Genomic DNA, 22,101 nt, shown 5'->3' on the forward strand with positions numbered 1-22,101 from the left:
ATTTTAAACCTCCGTCTGCTCATCACACATTTCATTCACTACATCAGCTAGACATCTTTAACGGAATCTAGACAAGTTTTACAACATTGTTATCTATAATAAAAACAAAATAATCAAGATTACAGTAATCCAGTGTTCTGTCAGTCCTTGCATGACAACCTAAAGTAAATGCATCATGATGGTTTGAACACATCTAAAATGGTGTATCTTTGGTGCAATTTTAGTAGTTTTTACAATTATTCCCTAGGCCAACAAATCTCTCATGATAGGACGAAGAATTGGAATGCTGATCTGGTAATAATAACAACACAGACATGGGTGCAATACCAGCATTTATTTCCAATTTTGGGCATTCACATATGCACATCATAATGAGCTATAATTTGGTTGCATGGAACTCAAACACAAATGATGGAATGGAGATTATCACAAGAAATTGGTGTGCCAGAAAGTAGCTAGCAACCAGCTTTTATCTCACATGCACTTGAATCCTTTTTATTATTTGATCAGCCTGGACTAGAATCCTACACATATCTCCAATTTTTGGTGATAATTCTCATTGCACATCTTGAACATTAAGTCGAAGTATACCATAAATTAACTGAATGCAATGTCCTATGCACTTTCCGATAAACAAGTACAAGTTGATCTATCTAGGATGCCATCACCTTAGTACATTCACACATTAAATGTTACGAAATATCTAGTAACTGTCTAACAAGTTTTTCTATTACCTATGAAGTATCTTTTTCATTAAAATCGACTTTGACTGTGCTTCATAAACGTACTGAGAGATGTTAATCTGAAGTTCAAGGGTGTACATTTCATAGTTCCCACTGGTCCTCTAGCAAAGGAAAAATTGTAAAACATAGCAAAAAAATCTAGCAAACAATACCATGCAATAAACTGGTTTAGTATGATGAACCATTAAACAATATCTGCACTTAAATATGGCAAAAATATCATGAAAAAGATACAAAATAAAAGACAGACTTACAAAAATTATAGCCGTTTTCCCCCATATTGTCTTGAACCCCCTTTGAGACATTTCCAATATACTTATTTAACAGTCAAGATTGACGTTTACAAATCCCCCCACCTTAGAGACAGCATTCTCTGTCCTGCTTCAGTGTCTAATAGGCCATAAAATAACACCATGGGGACTGGTTGGTGGGAGATAAGTGGTAAATGTGACTTTAAGGTTTGTAATTGTATTCTTTAAGTGGCAAGATGGAATGTGATTAGATTTCAGAAACTCAAGGAAGCGGTGAATCTTGAAGATCTTTCTAAATGCAATATTCATGTCTGGCTGTGTGGAAGATCAATAAGCTCACAAGCAATGCAAACGGATGTGGAGAATGCTGCAAGCTTAAGGAAATCAATACTCTCTTCACAGTATACTGGGATCTCCAGAAATCATACTTTGTAAAATTATCCTTGGCTATTTTTACAGAGAATTTATATATATCAGAAACCTTAATCAATATTTTTCTCCCATCAACATTATCATATAACAGGATTTCCATAACTCTCTTTAGTCTATAAATTAGTTAACTTATTAATAACACTGTTATCCGACACCTCCCTTTTTCTTCCAAAATGCAAAGCTTGGTCCAAAAACAGAAACCTCTGTCTTAAAAGTTTGTTTAAAGCTGTGGTGACATATTGACAAGATTATCTTCATCCTTTAAAAGAAAACTTCTACCTTAATTACATAAACTATAAACACTATTATTATTCTAACAGAATGCATTACACAAAATGTCATAAAACTTCTTAATATATAGTCAGCTGTTGAAATGCCGCTAACTGGTTAGTGAAATATCCAATTTCTTATTGTAAAACAACTGCAACTTGGGGATGCTCTAAAGGCATCTATTTATACCTACATGTAAAAATTGCACATATAAATCATTAAAGACTTTGCTTACTTATCCCTTCACATACATGTAAGTATTAAAGCACCACACTTCTGAATTAATTGAATCCTCTCCCCATTCATCTTTCCAAATTGTCATGCCCATGTATCATTTTGTGAATAGAACACAATGATCTAACAGGGAATATGACACAATGAACACAGCTGTATAATACAATTATTTCACCCCCACTTATACATTCTGTTAATGGTCATGTAGTTAAATGCAGCAAAATGTAGAAATGCAGCACAATTGAACAAAAGAGATACAATAAAGCCTCCTTACTTGACAGAAAAAAATCAATACTTCTGATTTAACAAATAATTTCATATCTCACCAAAGGGATACTCTAGCAGCTGTCTAAATGCAAACCCAACTAAGACAAATCAACTTTAAAAAACAACAATGCCTAAATTATATTTCACAACCATAACAGTAAGTTTAAAAGCTGTGTGGAATTCTTGGACCATTGTACCCCAAGGAATGACATATGCCAAGCATAGAAGAGTATGCCAAAAAGAGATTTATATAGATATAGATATAGTTATACTTAGATATATATATACAACAATGGGTGTACAAATAGTTTCAATATACTTGGTGGAATGTGCTTACTCTGGGGACAGGGATTTCTAACTCACGATACCTAGCATGGATTAATTTGCAAGTATGGTGTCCAATACATTTGAAAATAATAACACACACTACATTCTATAAAATTCTATCACCTGATATTCCACAAAACTAATGCTGATACAACATTTTAGGTACCAGAATAGCCAAGTAAATGAAGGGAGTTGTAATATGCCTCCGAATATTTGGGACAGGAATAAATTCACACGACCTGAAGACATAAGCACACTGGAATAATTGGTATTCATGTATTACGTTCATTTTCTTTTCTGAAAAAATTTACTGACAACACTATACTGGTTAACATGAAATGGTTCAAATTTTCCCTTTTGCGATTAAATGATAATGATTACAATTGTCAGAATTAAAGACATATATATTTTTACTTTGATTGCACTTAATTGTGGCTAGAGGTACATGTGAGGGCAAGTTAATTTTTCTCAAATATATACAACACTGATTCTCTACCCTTCCCCCCAACCCACCTCTTGTCAACTTGAACTGCATTATATATTCCCAATTTTCATGTTAGCCCAATGAGTGAATATAAATAGTTCTCTATCTGTACAACTGTCCGTCCCAGTATATGAGAATTCTATCAACATAATCCCCATGGAGGCCATTCCTCTCCCTCCCACTGTATCTGCCTCTGCCCTGACCATATAGTTATTCAGCACTGGCAATTGCTAGCCTGCTGGTTTGGTGTTTCTGTAAGTCTGGTGCCTCCTCTTTGGTTGCTGACAATTGTGGGGTCTGAATCCAGACTCTCAGACATTTTCTCGCAGATGATGTCTACTAGGCGCTCAAAGACTGCCTTCACATTTATGTTCTCCTTGGCAGATGTTTCAAAGAACTCCAGACCTAGAGGAAACAGAAGAAAAGTGTATCTTTATTGGAAATGATCATTCTTTCCAACCCAAAATGCTATGTAAAAACCAATGCTATGTAACAGCAAATCATGTTTATTCTCATAAAATTTAGGCTATCGGAACAATTTCTTTGATGGCACAAAGAATGATTTTACATCAAGAGCCTACATCGATATAGCTATAATGAATGTGAGATAGTTGTGTGAAATCGTTGAGACAGCAGTCCAACAAATTACATTAGTATTGACAAAGCAGACAAACATTCTCAAATGACAGCAGATGAGCATATTTGAAGGATTTAACATGGGCTGAGGTTCAATAAATTGTAGCAGCACAGCAGGAGTAGAAAAACCATTGTTACAACAAAGGGAAATATCACAAGAAAAATTGGAGTTTGATTGAACATTGCAGCTGTTAGGTAGTCATTTACATAATACCATTTAGATGGAACAGGCAGCCATTCTTTCCTAGGGATATGTATACAACATGCAAAAACATAAAGGAACAGTGTAGGGAATGAACAACACTGTGACTGTCAGTTAGGCAGCATCTCCAGTAACTGAAAATAAACTAGGTTATCATACACCACAACAGAATGGTTTGGGTTAGTAATAAAACAAGAAAGAACACTTACCATACAGTACATACAACCAGTTAGTCCAAGCAGGGGTTCATAACAGTCACTTAAGTACGTTCATACTTATGTGCAAACTAAGTCTAAAGCAGTGCGGTGCATACATGCTAAGCCAGGCTACAGAGAACTATGTAAAAGGAATACCATACACCTAAGTCCACTGGGATTATTACATTTCTAAGTAAAAAGGCAACATTTCTACACAGGCCCAGTGTAAGATATTTGTTTCCAAAGCACCCTAAAGTAGTGTAATAATGGAAACTTTAAATGTGGTTATCAAGGGAGATGTTGCCTTTCTTGTTGGTCATACACAACATAGTCCATTAAACTGTTACAATATATATCATCAGCACTGAACAGTCAAACCTGTCTGAATCGATTTAAATAACATCAACCTAAATGTCATGAGATTCTACCCAAAATAATTTGTTTACATAAATTGTGTGCTCTCAAAAAGGTTCAACAAGTGAAAAGTTACACCTCAAAAATTCAGACATTGTAACAGTTTAATGCATTGTCTGCATCCCATTGTTCCTGACCACTTTGGGATCCCAGTCACCTACCCAGCTGGTCAGCCAGCTGTTTGCCTCTCTCAGTGGACACTACCCTCTCATCCTCCAGGTCACATTTGTTGCCCACTAAGACCACCTGTGCATTATCCCAGGAATAGGTCTTGATTTGTGTCACCCTAGATTGAAGAGAGTTAAGATGTGAAACTAAAACAAAATCACACGCACGCCACACATGTGGGAGGAAAAGACCCTTGAAAATGCACCACACCAGCACACACTACATTGTCTGTATGCACTAACCACCTGTCTAGAGCCATACCTAGGCGGTGTGCGAGCTGCATTCCTCGCTCAGTTGTGACCACACGCTCCTCCTCTAGGTCGCTCTTATTGCCCACTAGGACAACTTGTGCGTTATCCCAAGAGTACATCTTTATTTGTGTGCACCTGGAATGAATAGTTGACAGCATATGCAGGAAGTTGGGTGCGTCATGACACTACGTCTATCAACCAAACCCAGAAGTGCAGGGGCAAGAGGAACAAAAATACATTTAGTTGCGCATAGGCAGCTATAGACTTAACTTGTTGACTTCCAATAATAAAAGGCAATAACATGAATTATATTTAAATCCACTTCCTGAATACACTTTGTGATATTCAATCTGTTTCCTTGCGAGAAAACCAATTTGGCTGTCAAGTAGTCTATGTGATTTATTGATGTGATTTTATTCCTCCCACTGCTGCTCACTGCTTCAAGTGCACTACTAACTCCACTACAGCATGCCGTGTGCTGCAGCTAGCAGGCTTGCAGAAGCCAGACTAACTATATGGGTAGAGTGGTGTGTTCATTCCTACCTAACTGGTCGGCAAGTTTTTGACCATGTTTTGTTGTGACATTGCGTTGGTCCTCAAGGTCACATTTGTTGCCAACCAAAATTACTGAAGTGTTAGGCCAGGCATGTGTTTTAATCTGTGTACACCTGTGTGTCCAACAAAGAAAGACATAATGAAACCAAGAACACAAAATCAAACTAACATAATGGGAATATTAAAGATGTAACACCTTGATAAAGTAAAGCTGTTAAAGTGTTTACTAACATAAATGATGTAAATGTACAAATTTCTCTTCAGAAAATGATGAAACAAGTAAAGCAATTGAAAAGCCACTGCAAAAGAAATAATTATATATAATACTGCAATACTAGTAAATTTGTAAAACTTTGGTGCCACACAATTAACTTCATTTAAATCACTCTTTTATTATCAAAAGTCAAATTTACTTAAATTTATTATTAAGAAGACTTCCTTTATCAAAATTCTGTTACGACATAATTCAAAAATTCATATCCACTTTGTCAACATTAGTATTACTAATATAATTAATTTTAAATACTGATAATTCATATCATAACTGCCATAGTCTATCTTACCAGTCTTGCACAGCATTAAAAGACTCCTCATTGGTGACATCATACATGAGGATGAAGCCCATAGCACCTCTGTAGTATGCTGTGGTGATTGTCCTGTATCTCTCCTGGCCTGCTGTGTCCTAAAATGATAGGGGAAGGGGTATGAATCAGGATAAAATTACAAGCACAAATTTGCATGCCTTTTCTTTAAACCTGATTCTCTCATGATCTGACACAAAAAATGGTTAGTATGAAATATCTTCATCATCATCATCATCACCATCATTCGCCTTTGGATGGAATGGCAGCAGCAACAAGTTCATAAAATGCAAAAATTAAAATAACTTAGTTGAAAAACAAACATAATTAAAGGGATAATAACTCTTCGTATGAGATCTATATTTCACAATAAAAACATTGTGAATAACTCAAAGAAATATAATATATTCTGTTTTACGACAAAAACAGCAGTTATAGCTATTATTCTGATATCTGAGCTTGTCTTCAGACAACGTGACCTCCATTGATGGCTATACTCTGTTATAATCTCTTAAGAGATTTTAACAAAAAAATCAAACTTTTTAGAAAAAAACCAGGGACTAACTTTGAATGTAAAAATGGCTTTTTTAACCATTGGTAAGTATGGGAAAATTGCTGTTAACTTCAGGAAAATTCATTTTTGGCCAAAACGAAGAGTTATTATCCCTTTAACATAATAAATCAAAGTTATTTTTTTGGGATTTCTTGGTGTGTCTCTTGGCCTGACAGAGTCTGAAATGCAGGGGTTATAAATATAGTTCTCACATATCTAGTCATTACACTTATGAACTATTTATAACATTGAGTTCACATGGGGAGTTCCTAAATAATGATCTCAAGTCATTACTTAATTCATGATCATCCTAGCAGTTTGACTACAAAAGTTTGAAGTAATTACAGAAGTTTAATGTAATAGGTTACAGCATGAGGTAATGCAGCCAACTTGCAATGTAACACAACACTCTACCCAAATGTAATGTTTTACAGCTCAGTTCCGAAAAAAAGTCAAAGGGTCACCAGTCTGAGAGTGGGGAAAAAACACCTACTTGTAGATAATAACTGGTGCTATTAAACGGGCACCATGTCAAACGTTTGTTTATCATTAGTGCAAAATAGTCCATCAAAGACAGCTTTGTTACTAAGAAACAGCTATGTCTTTTTATATCTTTCTGCTTCAATTTTCCTTTCAACCAAATATATGAGGATGTAATTATTTTCATAAAAAGTTTTCCTTTAATAGTTAGCATCAATGGTAACCGTACCGTTCATATAGCCCCTTCAATTTATGTCCTATTTTAATACAACTTCTTTTAATGTCAAATTATTTTAAATATGTCTGATCTGTATCTTTCTCAAACAAAAACTAGCAACTATTCCACTGTCAATTATATCTTCCAGATTTTTATCATGATTTGAAACACACTATAATGACAGCTAGGATAATTTAACACGTTTATCTTTAAATCAAGTCTGGATAACATCAGAAAGCCATATGACAACTCTATGATTGCTGGTTTTCATAGACTGTAACCTTAAAATGTGAAGACATTATCTAGACTGTGTGCATTAAGCGCCTCTTTAAATGAAGAAGCTTCATGATGCAACCATGGCAACTGTGTTAAATGTGATATTCAAATTCTTAATTGCACTTAAGACATCAATTTAGGATCTCCTTAAATAATTAAGAAACTCAATGTACATCACTTCTGAAGGAAATGCAGACTTGGAAGGAGAAAACCATGCTCCAGTAAAACAAGGACATATTTTAACTACAGAGAAAATCACTTGTTTCACAAAGGAAACTGATATGTATAGATGCATATTTAATACGCTTAAAAAATCAATATATAGGTAAAATAGAATTCTTGAAGAGATTACACCTTTTTGCATCATTATGAGAGAATACTTCATTTTTTTGTGGTGAAACAAGATAGACCCTACATTTTAAAGGACAGGAGGTGAAGCAGAACACTAATGGGTAGATCCAGATAACTTCAGCAAACCAGGGACACCAAATTAGGATGTCACTCACCCATTGTGTATTACAGGCTTTTTCTCCTATCTGATTAACCCAGGGGAAGATGAAGACTACAGACAAGATTTATTACACCCCTCAAAACCATGCTTCTATAATATAGTGGGTGATAAAAACCTCTGGGGCTACTTTCACAGCATCATTCATGTGACAACACAAAGATAGTCACATGGAGAAGAATACCATTGGACATACTTTAGTTACTACTTTTCATTTAAGAAAACCACCAAGAAAGAGGAATCTCAGCAACAGGAGTGAGTAAATACTGGATCAATTGAACTAAAATGATAAGGAATCTTAATATCTTGTGAGAGCTAAATTTAAATGTGGTTGTCCATGCTGCACAATATTCACATGGAAGAACTCACTGGAAAATGACTTGAGACTGAATGACCTTACCAGTTTCTGTTTCTCTATACTATGAAACCAAGCCACAAAAGTCACATGCTGTGACTTTTCAAGACAAAAATGCGCTTCCACTTGAAGAAAGTTGTGAGGTTTGTCAGCCTGATTATTCTTCTATTTGTGCTGACCCAGCTGCTAAGTTATCAGGAGGAGGTTCTGTCACAGATTAATCCAACGATAAATAAAAAAGAAAAAACACAATCCATTTCTGCAGAAAATCTAAACAATAATGACATTATCAATGCTAAGGAGAGATCACACTGCAAAGAACTTGAACCAATTAATCCTATGATAAGAGAGAGATTTATCTTCCAAAAGGTAAGCTCAAAACCAGACTACTTAGCTTTTTCTGCATTCTACAGTGATCAGCCAGGAGATGCATACTTTCTAAGGATCATTGGAATAGGACGATATTTAAACAACAGGTTGGACAAGTCTGTGCCTTACCCACAGTACTGTCAACTGTGGTTCCAGAAGAAAGATGGAAACACCGTGAAGGTCTACAATGAAGTGGTGCCCACTGTGGTACAAATTATGCCAGAACAGAAGTCAAAAAAGTAAGTAAATTTTCTATTTGAACATCTTAGTCCAAACTTTTATATCAATGTCAGTTTCCATTTTACACTTATAGCCAATGTAAAATGAACCAAATTTCAATGCGTGTGTTTCCAATTAAATTGTACTAAGACTCTCTACATCTATATTGGACTTTATAGTTACCTATAACATAATGAAATAACATGATTTCAGTGCATGCTTATTAGCTGAAAAAGACCAATTTACACATGATATGAGATACATAACTAAAATGCAGCACTACTAAATTATAATTAAAAATATTGCAACCCTTTATTATCATCCAGATACCCAAAAATGAGGTTTTTCCTGCATCTAATTATTTCATAATCCATCTATCTTTGTGCTGATTTAAAACAATAAAAATATAAAATATTGGCATTTATATTTGTCATTGCAATGTATAAGCATAGGCAACTAAAAGCTTTAAACTCAATTTAACATATGTCTATTTTGAGGTGAGATATCAATCGGTATGGGGCGTAACTTCCTCCCTGGACAAGATTTTATCACGAAAATTGGCAGAGTTGACCAGAAGTGTATAAGTTACAATCTCGTGCTGTTATTTTGGTTTAAATGTTTTTGTTAAGCCTCTAATTACAGATTTTCATCAAACAAAGGCTTTATTTTGCTTTATCAATGATAAAATGTGAACTAAGAATTTCAACAAAAATCAATGGCAGAGTTTAAGACTGCATTCCCACATATTTTAGATCAATCTATCTCCGTGGGAACTCACTACATTACTGTCAGCTTAGCCGGCTTAAATGTCTGTCTCCCCTACTAAAATCTGTAAGGGGGTAATTAACTTCCGTGTGCACTCAGCTGACATCAATTTAGCTTGAACCCCCAGGGAGTTAGGTTGATCCAGATGGATTGATCTAAATCTGTGGGAATGCAGTCTTAGAGTACTTAATGGTATCATTAAATTGGCGTTAAAACAGTGATCGTGCTGCATAGGTAAAAGAGAAATATGAGAAACCAATTTTTCAGTCTTTATCCCAAAATCAAAAATATGACATCACCCTTAAGTTGACATATGTGCGAATGTTAATTAATTTAGTCACTGAACACTGAAGATTTATTTATTGCCCAAAAGAATGTATGTAAGGTAGTAAATAAGGAGTTTTGGGTGAAGGATGACAGTATCCTTAATTAATTTAGTCACTGAACACTGAAGATATATCTTTTACCCTAAAGAATGTATGTAAGGCAGTAAATAAGAAGTTTTGGGCAAAGGGTGACAATATCCTTAAAAATCATTTTATGAAATGTTTTTTCTAATCATGTGGTAAGTATTATATATATAAAATATAGACCAGGCTTTGACCACAGCTAGTTCATCTGTTAAATTGCCTCCTCAGAATAATGCAATTTCCTTCCACTAACATTAATCAACTCTGTTGGCAGCAGTTTTTAGATGAGGAAATGTTAACATCACAAATATCTGGAGTGAAACAAAAAGGAAATATTAACATCACAAGTATTTGGAGTGAAACAAAAATTTAAACCTAAAACCTGTTCACAAATTATCTAATGAGTTACATGTAGTGTTCATTTTGTAGATTTTCCAAAAAATCCAACTGATGACAATACATCTGAAAATAATTTCTGTATATTTTTCAGGTACCATCCCGTTCTTTACTTATGCTATGGCCCAAAGAATTACAAACTGAAAACAGTTCCATATGCTGTGTCTCTTGTGGACAGTAAATGCAAGAAGCCACTCAATTTCCTTAAGGTTGTCAATACCAAAGAAGAAGCAAAAGGAAAAACACAACTAGATTTCGGGGTTTGTGTCACACCATTTAATTTCAACTACAATAAAACACTGAGTTTTGTAGAAAATCTTGAAATACAGAAAATGTTTGGAGCACAACATTTCACTTTCTACAATTTCAGTCTCAGTGATAAAATGAAGCCAGTGCTGAACTCTTATGCATCAGAAGGAAACATAAGTGTCATTCCTTGGCCTCTCCCTCCACACTTAAAGGTAGACATTTGGCCTCCCAATAAAAAACATGTACCTAATATATTCTATTTTGCCCAATTGGGAGCCCTAAATGACTGCCTTTACAGGAACATGTACAGATTCAAGTACTTGCTCTTCTTGGATTTAGATGAAATTGTTGTCCCTAGAAAAGATAAAACCTGGAAAGAGATGATTGAATCAGCTGCAAAAGTCAAAGGGTTTACTAAGAATGCAACTAGTTATATGTTCAGAAATACTTTTTTCCGATTAGACTGGGGACTGCTGAGTGATGACAGCCTTTCTGACAAGAGGATACAATTATATCACCCTTATTCCTTGCTGTCTGTCAACAGGGAGAAAAGAATATGGAATGCTGGCTCTAGATCAAAATACATGATAGTTGATGCCCAATGTGTCTCTGTGGTTGGTGTTCACCAAATATGGGGATATATAAGTGGAAAGCGTTGCTACAAACACAAATCAATGATAATGCCTATCAACATAGGACTACTTCATCACTACCGCAACTGGAAAAAGCCAGAGCAGAAAAAACATGATGCTATGATTAAAGACAACAATATCTTCAGGTTTAAAGATAGTATAATCAGTAGGATAGAAGACAGGTTCAAGAAAATAACATCACAAGGACAAATAGAATTTATCCAATGAATGTGAATAAAGAAACAATATTTTTATGTTATTGCCAAAACTGTAAAAAACATTCCCAGAAATTTAGATCAATCCATCTGGATCGACCTAACTCCCTGGGGGTTCACGCTAAATTGCTGTCAGCCGAGTGCACAGGACAGTTAATTACCCCCTTACAGCTTTTAGTAGGCGGGACAGACACTTAAGCTGGTTAAGCTGACACCAATCTAGTGAGACTCCCCAGGGGGATAGATCGATCTAAATATCAATGGGAATGGAACCTAAGTTTGAAGATAGTATGTCACACATTTTCAATGTATTGTGTTCACAGTTAAAAGTTCATGTCAATGGCGATGACAACAAAACAGGTGATGACTATATGTACAGACACAGCATGTATGTACATAAAAAAGTCTTTTTTTATTCAAATGCAATAAATGACATTGTATTAAATTCAAACACCATTTTCAACTCAAGTCTCAGAAATAAATTTATATTATCAAATTTGAAGAACCAGGAGTAAAATATTATTTCTTAAATTAACAAGAGCATCAGAGACGATACCGCCTCCGGATATTGTACCACCAGCTGGGGTAAGTGCATTCAGAAAATTTGAATGGTTCAGTTCATGGTGAAAAGTAGGTCTAAAGTCAATTTCAAGGTCACAGTGAGATTGCCAGTATATGACTTCCTATTCAAGTTCAATAGTAACAATGGGCATGTCTCTGCTAATTTTGGAGTAATTCACATTTTGTTTTCACCACTGAATATTGCGATGTTGTACTTTTTATATAGCGCAACGCCTAAACCATATCAAAAACAAAAAAACTGACAACACCTCCAGTATTGCACTTGACAAGTTCTACAAATTGCAAAAAACAAAAGGTCTCTAGCATCTACGGTTCCAGAATTAGAGATAGTTATCAGTTTTGGAATCTAATGGCTGCTTCTCCCATGCAAAAAGCATCGATTGACCCCAAGCTCCCAAAGATGGAAGGAGTCCCTGATTGTAACCCCTCACTATAATAATGAGAGCTTAGGTCTGTGTAGTTTCTGAAAATTGGTACAAACAAATATTTTTTTTGCAGAAAATTCCCATTTTTTGAAAATTGTGGCCCGTTTGACCTTGAAATAAAGGTCGAAAGTCAAATCCAAGGGCATATATGGAATCTCCACATATGACTTTCGGTCAGACTTCTGTAGTAATTTTCCCATAATACCTTCAGTTTAAGAGAAATAAAAATAGCATTGAATTTTCAAAAATTTTGACAAGGGTGCATTTCAACGAGTGTCACGCCCACGTCAATGCACCGGCTGAGACATAAATACCAGGGGGTTCAAGTTGAGATTATATGTGACCTAAATCCAAGAGATGGGGACACAGGTCCTTGCGGTCTAGGAGGAGAAGAAGGGGTAATGGTAAATTGTATCCGACGACACCCTGCGGAGCCAATGAAGCCGGCGGAGCTGTAGGAGACAGGTCGGGACTAAAACCATGAGTACTGCCAGTGTACACCCTGGTGGTACTAATAATACATTGTTAGCACCAATGGCTACAGCCTAGGTCAAATCCTTTTCATTGACCACAGTCACAGATCATTAAGCTCTCCTGATATTCATATATCAGGAGAGCTTAATGATCTCCTGATATTCATATATTCAGTAGATATAGGTCAGCATTCTATTTCACGTATAGCTACTTTTGTAATTTTCACTGCAAGTAAAACTGGGTTCCCATACCTAGATCGATCTAACAGGATCTACAGTTAGTATGATAGGGTCTGGGAACAGTCCCTTACACTCAGTAGCATTCTGTGTACTATAATAAGACAACGAGGCCACCTGTGAGAAAATATTTTAAATGAATTAAGATCCTCCTCCACAACCCATTAGGAAAAGTAAATACTGCTGTAGGAGGAAATATTAAAAACACATCAGTCATCTACTTAAAAGTTGTGGGTGCTTCAATGGGTTGTACCAATAATAAGTTGTAATTCTTGATAACAGAAGGATTCCACAGATATTGTGATGAGATAAATATGTTGACCTTCTACACTTTCTTGCAAGCAACTGGAAGAAACAAAGTCAATTTAAGTAATGGGTACAAAATTGCTCTGCTGTGTTTCACCCCATTTCCATAGATAAGATCGACCTACTTTAGATCGACCTAACTCCCTGGGGGTTCACGCTAAATAGCTGTCAGCCGGGTGGACACTAAAGTTAAATACCCTCTTAAAGCTTGTAGTAGGCGGGACGGACATTTAAGTCGGATTATCTGAAAGTAATCTAGTGAGACTCCCCGCGGGGATAGATCGATCTAAAATCTATGGGAATAGAGCCTTTGGGGTGGTTATGTCCATCTTCTTATGCTTAGCAATAAAAATTTCCATGATCACATTCAGAAGTTATATAACTTCCAATGTTTTTTTTAAAGTTGCCTAGATAACATTTTAGAAATTTTACAACATGCTTAGTAAAAGACTACTAATAATTCCTTGAAAAAAATCTTATTCCTTAGCAACCTCATGCTTTTGAAGCACTGTCAAGTATGAAAACACTGATAGTAGTGTTATTATCACAAAACTCTGACAACAGCAGCTTGTGCCCTGTTAGGATTCCCCATCATTAAATTATTGTTTCAGTACTCAGAGCCACAGCAGTTCCTGCTGAATATTCCCAGGCTATCCAATCTCCTGGATTTATACTAATCAAGAAATAAGGGTTATAAGGGATGGTGGTGGACTAATCAATCAATGGGATTCCTTTTCTCTTCCTGCCACAATTTAACTGCCTAAAGATCAATTGAACACACTGGGAGAGTTAAATTTTCAGAAATGCAATAGTGTTGTTGCCAGGAGACTGCTGTAGAAATACCCTGTATTGATATTCAACAACAACAGTATCAGCATAATATAACACAACTTTTGTAATCTCCCAAAATGGAGGAGAGAGACAATTAACTGGTACATAGACTGAAAATGTTCATTTAATAGCACATTATATCAAACAGTGTTTCTGGAATAGTTGTACTTACCCTATTGGCTACAGAAGCATAAATGAAATGAAAATTGTCATTTCAAACACAAAAACATAAGTGCATAAACTTAATGAGGGACCTTTTTTTGGTTGCCATGATTATTGGGATATAATGTTGGTGTCTCAAAATGTATGCATGTGCAACAATGGTCATAGTAATACTTACCCATATTTGTAATTTCACACGTTTGTCTTGACGAAATACTGTTTTAACTTTGAAATCTATTCCCACTGTGCTGACAAATGCTGATGTGAAGGAATCATCTGCGTATCTAAAGAGAAACGAGGTCTTGCCTACACTGCTATTGCCAATGATCAGAAGCTTGAACATATAGTCGAAATTCTGGTCTGCTGCATCTTTCTGCCATTTTGAATCATTTGCAGACGCCATCTAGAAGGACAAAAAGCATATCTTAAAATAAAACATTCACCTTTTTTTCCTCAATGAAAATAAATATTGTTGCAAGAATGGGAATCATCAAAGATAGCCCAATCTTAATTCTGCAGGATTTGGAGGAGAGTGGGGTCAGTGAAAAATGGAGTGAATGCCATGCAACAATGTGTGAAGGCAATAGAATTTATCTATGGATGTTTTTCTAGTTGGTTTTCCTTTAAGTTCTGGCAAAATTAGGCTTTTGCAGATCAGAATGTGTTCACCATGTATTAGCAAGTTACTTCTGTATTGCTTTCTGTTTTTAAGACAACATTCTCAGCATACATTTTCTTGTTTATTATGGTGTCACACAGTCCCAATAGCCCGTTTGTTTTATTATTATTATTTTACCATCTATTTATTTATTTTTTTGCTATTTTGGATGATTTCCATTACAATCAATCACAGGCACCAAGGTAATGTTAAATATGACTTTTTGTCTTCACTATAATGCTGACAGCCCTTCTTGTATTTTTGTCCTTCCATCTGATATACTCAGGTATATTTGTGTAGTAAGTTAAATGGCATCTTTCCTTCTTCTGCACTTCACTCAGCTGCTAAAAGCATGACCAAACCACAAAAACACAGTTTGAGTAAAATTCTTTGTTCATCTCTCCCATGGCATTAGTATCATAAGACCAAGAACTTTCCAAACTTTCCGAGTATTAGTGAACTTTTTACCATGATAACTGCTCCAGCCATGCCTCTGCCACCTGCTGTACTCCTACTATGCAATGGACGACTTCCAGTTTAAGCCATACCAATGGTATACTTGATATATATAAAATATCAAGAACTAGGGCACACAATTTCTATTCAATGATGATACTTAATGGGAGGGTTCACCAACCTATATTACCCTTAGGATGGTGTGTTGATGGACACATTACATTATTTATGATATCATGCAAACTGAAATATAAATTGGACATTTATATGTTTCTCCTGTATATTATTAATTGTTAAATAAATAGACTTAAAAGCATGAATTTACTATTTTGATAATAAAAGCAGTAAGTTGTTGTCCAAATATTAAATCATATATGAAAGAGAGTAGGGAATACCTTTTGCGTTCTGCGTGATTTTCCTTTTTTTTCGAGCATGATCGTTATTTGAGCCCAATATTCTGCTTGAAACGTGATTCAGGAAATCTTGGTGATTGACCTGAATATATCTTCGTGATTGGTGATTGAGCTTCATGATTGGTGATTAAGGGGGGGGGGGGGGATATTCACTACCCTCATGGTCTTGTTGTAAAATGTGAATATACTGGAGTATTACTTCAGTAATAGCACAGCTGTGTTTCATGCAGCTGGCTTCATGGCAAGATATTAATATAAGTTACAGACAAAATACCTTACATTTCTAGCCACCTAATATATCAAAGTGAAAAATACTTAAACCAGAACAATACATTGTCTTTTTTTAACCTAGATAAGACATATCTTAAATAGTTACAGCAAATTCATTTGCATTCAAGCGGTACTTGGGAATAGACATGGGATATATCTCAGCATTATTTCACATTCCATATAGAGAGTGCTTTACATATTGGTATGTATTCAATCTGAAACCAGTAGACCTCCATTGCTGATATAATACTATTAGAAAGACACACAAGAGGTTTTGCAAAATTAGCTTATTGCAAGTGGAAATATCCTGTTGTAAAATTATTAAATACAAATGTTATATAATTTATCATGTACTTGTGCATTTCATCTGCACTCATCACCATATGTTATCACAATGTACCCAAGAGGTGTATGATACATTTACTTTAACAAAAGAATCTACACACAGTTATATAGTATAAATTCATGCTAGAGATAGCAGGCATTGCCTTTCTGTGAGATCAGGTATGACTATATTTTTATATATAAAGCTGCATGACTGGTTTAATTTGATGAATCACTTTAATTTCATCATTCCACTTGTGCATTATGTTCAGCAAGTTCACTTTGTTTAATATCCCATGGGAAGAACTACATTGATTTCATGGTCTCTGTTTCCTCTCTCTTTGAAACTCCTTTAAGATACAACCATGATGACTTTGCACTCATCTCAGTCTTCACCTCCCTTCCCTCAAACCCATACCCACTAACCAAGTACGAAAATTATGTACATATTACAAACTTTCAGTGCTTCTACGGATATCAAGAAATATCAATACTACACGAATTATTATGAATGTGATATACAATTAAAATGTTACCTGTACTTAACATGGCAAAAAACATAACATTTTTCAAATATGTTTGACAAAATTAGTCTCAATCTATAAATCCCCAACACAATTTCTAATTGTGACCTGTATATGCAATGCATGTCAATTATTCATAGAGGGATATATAGCAACATCATGGTTAGCTAGAGCTACATTTTAAAGACCCTCCTTCATTGATTCAATATATATTTGTTCTTGGCAGCATTGATCTTCATATCCTCATGATAAGTGTACATTTAACACCACACATAGATTTTCTTTGTGCTGTCAGCAAGGGGAACACATTCGCTACACAACATACCATATGCCAGTTTTTGTGTATGAAATACTAATTATAAAATAATCCATACACCTTCTATCACACGGAACCATTGTAATCAATACAGCAGCTGTGCAATTACAAAGTCATATATTCCAGTAGTGGTCTACATGCAGTAAGAAACCTTAACAGCAAACCACAGGGGTAAAATTTCATGAAATTGACAAAGCAAGTCGTTTGATCCATATCAGTTACTTTCAAATGATCTTCTTATTCTAATGTAAAAGTAGAAAACGCTGAGAAAATAAAAAACTTTTGAAGTGCTGACATTCGTCTTTTAATCATGCTAATATATTCAAAAATACCTACCTTGCCAACCAAACTGCTATCTATACTTTGGGCTTTCCCAGATGACTTTAAAAAACCAAAAAATTAACTTGTAATGTGTAAATTATGTCCTTCTGTGTTAGGTTTCCTGAGAGCTTCAAATGTGACTGCCTCCTGTATGGTCAAGTACACATGCAAGTATTAAGCAGTGATCAATAAACTTACCATGAATGTAGAATTTTGAAGCCAGTGGGAAAGGGAATGACGTCAATACTGATCCAGAAAACAAATGGGATGCTCCTACACAAACGCATTCTAAAATTGCTATAGTAACCACACACATTCGATCCCATTTTTAGAACTTGGGTATTAAATGTTGCTGTACTCAGCATTAAATATAGTCTAAAATAAACAGTTCAACTTGGTAAAACTGATATTAAGTATGGTTTTGCCTAAAGTGCTTTGATTGCTGTTAACTTCCTGCTAAAAAGACCCCTTTCTTCTACTTCTTCTAATGGTAATGGACAAACTATTACTGTAGTGTGCAAACTTAAAATTTAAATTATATGCAGTATCTTTTTCATGCATTTTACTAACCTTATAAGTCATTCTTCTTTAGTACGAACTAAATGCACTTAAGTTTACAAGACTTCCAGTAATTGCTTTTTGGGTGGAAAATCAATAATATACATGTATAAGACTATCAAACAACCAACATCAGTTCTCATACCTTTCGATAAAAGTCCTTAGTTGCTTGTGTCTCCATTCTAGTCTTAAATAGCACACATACTATCAGGCCACCATGCATTTATTGCAAGCAATAAACACCAGCATCGTAGTAGTGTTCTGAAAAATCCTTCAATTAGTAACTGAGGAATCCAGTTCTCTGCAATGCTGTTTTGAAGAAACTAGAAGCTTAACTGAGCTCATAGTTTAACTTTCACCAACCTGATGCATGTCAGTTACTGCATTTCAAGTAGCTCAGTGGTTGGTGAATGTGTAAGAATCTAAAGACTACAACTTTCCAACCAACATGTATGATTCATAAATATCTACAAATCAATAGAAAAACAGGTCAACGTAATTTGCATAAATAATTCAGACCCTGTAAGTGACCACAAAAAAAGGGTCATAGCACATTCACAGCTTTATCAAATTAACGAGAAAATAAACCATAACATTTTACCAGACATATACTTTGTAACAACAAAAACATTCTGAATTCAAGTAATGTATGCTTTTTTTTAGAAATAGAGAGACGCTGGTTCAAGGAGAATCTATTACCAAAGGAGAGGCTTTTCTAATTTTTATTTAACCCTTTACAGTTGATCAAATTTGAGAAATGGAGAAAGGGTTTAGAATCAAGAGCAAATTTTGTTACAGTATAGACCTTTTCAGGCCCAAAAAAGCTGTTCTCTCCCCCCCCCCCCCCCCCCCCCCCCCCCCCCCCCCAAACACACATACACACACACACACACACAAGCCCGACTATTGATCTATACATTACGGGTTTAAAATCTTTCCATTAGTTAATTATGGTAATCAACTGCACCAAGAACATGTAACTTCACATAATGGGGTCAAATTAATCATAATTTGGAGGCTATTGCTAATTCTGGCTTTTGTTCAATGTTCTGTTTGGAATATCTGATGGAATTCTACTCCATCTTAATGATATAAGATCATCAAAAAATAATCTGCACTGTTATGTATGGGGACATTCAGAATGAGAAGATCTGAGTGCTAATTGGTCCACGGCCTTAATATGGCAGTCCTACATGAAAGGAAGACTGCTTAATCCTGTAATGGTCTCCCCACCCCTTTCACACCTCCCCACGCGTCGCCCCTGCAGGGGCACAGTAGACCATCACAGAGAGACCATTAGAGGATTAAGCGGTCTTCCTTTCATGTAAGTACACCATATTTAGGCCGTGGACCAATTAGCACTCGGATCTTCTCAATCTGAATGGCCCCTATATCTTACCAAACCAGATCAACAATACAGTATGAAAGCAATACTTAATCTACTTTTTTATATTTTGCAACATAACCTACTAGCAGAACAGCAAAAAGATTTTTTTCTCTTTCTGTCTCAAAACTTGTATGTCACTGATGTGTGTTTCAATATAGTACTTATATTTTAATCATAGGCTGGTTTGTCATGTGCCCTATGCTAATCACCACAAAATTATGGTCTACAGGAATGTATTGGCAAAATCTACAATGCGACAACACTGGTTTTATTGACATTCTTGCAGGCTGTGACATGCACTACTTATGAAAGCATAATAATAATATAATTATCCTTATATTTTCCCCCCCCCCCCAAAAAAAAAAATCTGATGGGAAAAATGATAAGGCTATCAATTTGATCATTTGATGTTAATTAGCATCTCCTAATATAAAAAGGCCCATATTTTTAATATAAGACTTAAAAGCAGACCAAACTGCTGCCTCAATACTGGTTGTGATGTTTGACAATTACACTACCTTTTAAATTTGCAGGTATTGACAAAGTATTTACATATTTAGCTCAAGGAAAATTTGGGATAAAAAGCCATTTAATAACAATAATAATGCACAACTGCTAACTTTGTGCACTGCAATCCCAAAAGGCTGAAGTTAAGGCTTCTGATACATGTAGGTTGATCTTTTACTTCAAGGTCACCACTAGGAGCTTATAGGACACATGTATATATTTAATTCCTTTACCTTTATGTAGTTACAACTTCTTACTTTTGAAATTGACATATTACAGTGAGTATGAGCATGAAAAGTTGTTCACTTTTATAATCCTATCTGGCGTTTGAAAATGTTCTGAAATTCATGATATATATTTAAAAAAACTCCAGTGACATGCACTTTATGATATTTTGGTCTTTTGGCTAAAGATGGCAGTCCTACAATCCCTCCATAAGAAACCACTAGCAACTACAAAAGGTTGACTGACCACTGAAGACCACTGAAACCACAGATACAAGCTAAGAGATGCACATGGAAAAGGTTATGTGAGATATGTATATAGCTAGTACATGTACATTGTACTGCACCAGTACATGTAATACTCAAGCATCTCCAACGTATTTCGTAGTTATTGTGTAGTTACATCAAATAAATTATAAATTATGAAAAATAATATATATGGAAAGTGGGATACCTGTACCATCCCGTCTTGCCTCATGCTAGTCGTGTGTACTGCTACCACCTGTTTAAGATGGAGTTGCCAAAAACAAACGGAAGCAAAAATGTGGAGCGGTGCGGTCTTATGATAATATAACAGTTGATGCACTCTCTTGTGTCTAAATATTCCACAAGTATTTCCGATCACAATATATTTTATAACTCGACTTCTACATGAAACTAGCGAGATGACGGTCACGGCGACTCCGTTGATTTGATTGCAAATTACAGTCGATGCCGAATCGGCGAATGTACAAATCGCCTTGATGGGAAAAGCACATCATTTAAATGATTTTGATATTTTCTTCATTGTTCCTACGACATCAAAGAATACAAAGGACATGATGTATGCACGCATAAAAGTGAGATATTGCAAATATCATTCTTACCTTCGTTAACCTGTGCGCTCTATATTGATTTCACAGCAGATGATCAATAATGCGAAAAAATACCCGTATGTATAGCGAATGTGCTGCCTGCAATGTGTTAGGTGTCCTAAGAACTGCGCTTACATACCGTCCCAAAGATTTTAGACCTTGTCCTCTTTGTCCACTTTTATCCAAGATAAATTAGTTTTAAGACAATTAAATGAATTATTCTGCCTGATTTATAACCAAGGCTTATGTTTTAGACCGAACTCGAAATGAAGTAAACCAAATTTAAGATAAAAAAGTCACAATTAAATTAAATGCCCTTTTTAAATACTAGATAAATTGTACATTTTATTATATGCCTCTTTGCCCTTTTTGCATTCATTAAATTACATTGTGAAGAGAATATTGACAGCATCAAAAATTATTACAGACGTTAAGTGAAATAATCTTTTAATTTAAGTTGACCATCAACTTAGCATGGACATGCATGTTTGCAAACATTTTTATTAGCTGTTGCAGGGTACTTTCTTAACAGGTCAGACACCCACATCTCCAATGTACTTATCACACATTTTTATGCATATCACTTTTGTCCTCACTCATTCATACAAATACCATAC

The 22,101-nt window shown here is 35.3% G+C and overlaps 2 protein-coding genes across 7 annotated transcripts; one reads left to right on the top strand and one right to left on the bottom strand.

Moving 5' to 3' along the window:
• Window positions 1-315: 315 nt before the first annotated feature.
• LOC106152563 (ras-related protein Rab-3) lies at window positions 316-21,647 on the bottom strand. 6 transcript variants are annotated; one of them, XM_087002517.1, is made up of 5 exons: window positions 21,497-21,647; window positions 14,851-15,075; window positions 5,995-6,113; window positions 4,619-4,743; window positions 316-3,413 (listed from the first exon to the last, which is right to left on the bottom strand). In XM_087002517.1, the coding sequence occupies exons 2-5, from the start codon at window positions 15,073-15,075 to the stop codon at window positions 3,223-3,225; spliced, it is 660 nt and encodes a 219-aa protein (XP_086858643.1). In that variant the 5' UTR covers window positions 21,497-21,647; the 3' UTR covers window positions 316-3,222. The 6 variants fall into 6 exon arrangements, with proteins under 6 accessions (XP_086858643.1, XP_086858645.1, XP_086858642.1 ...); XM_087002519.1 differs by lacking the exon at window positions 21,497-21,647 and adding an exon at window positions 21,085-21,334; XM_087002516.1 differs by lacking the exons at window positions 4,619-4,743; window positions 21,497-21,647 and adding exons at window positions 5,420-5,544; window positions 18,658-18,958.
• LOC106152562 (uncharacterized) lies at window positions 7,707-12,161 on the top strand. The gene is made up of 2 exons (XM_013526177.3): window positions 7,707-9,009; window positions 10,655-12,161. Exons 1-2 carry the CDS (start codon window positions 8,516-8,518, stop codon window positions 11,667-11,669), a joined length of 1,509 nt encoding a protein of 502 aa, XP_013381631.2. The 5' UTR covers window positions 7,707-8,515; the 3' UTR covers window positions 11,670-12,161.
• Window positions 21,648-22,101: the final 454 nt, after the last annotated feature.

This window comes from Lingula anatina, chromosome 1 (assembly GCF_051362555.1).
Source record: "Lingula anatina isolate TDL-2025a chromosome 1, LinAna3.0, whole genome shotgun sequence".
Classification (NCBI taxonomy): Eukaryota; Metazoa; Brachiopoda; class Lingulata; order Lingulida; family Lingulidae; genus Lingula; species Lingula anatina.

What these genes read in the sequence shown, in the direction of transcription:
- LOC106152562 (XM_013526177.3), top strand. Translation starts at nt 8,516, where the DNA reads ATGCGCTTCCACTTGAAGAAAGTTGTGAGGTTTGTCAGCCTGATTATT. An exon ending in CCAGAACAGAAGTCAAAAAA is followed by an intron (nt 9,010 to 10,654) that starts GTAAGTAAATTT and finishes TATATTTTTCAG; the next exon opens with GTACCATCCCGTTCTTTACT.
- LOC106152563 (XM_087002516.1), bottom strand. Translation starts at nt 18,735, where the DNA reads ATGCATGGTGGCCTGATAGTATGTGTGCTATTTAAGACTAGAATGGAG. An exon ending in GTGTGAAATTACAAATATGG is followed by an intron (nt 6,114 to 14,850) that starts GTAAGTATTACT and finishes CTATCATTTTAG; the next exon opens with GACACAGCAGGCCAGGAGAG. An exon ending in TTTAATGCTGTGCAAGACTG is followed by an intron (nt 5,545 to 5,994) that starts GTAAGATAGACT and finishes TTGGACACACAG; the next exon opens with GTGTACACAGATTAAAACAC.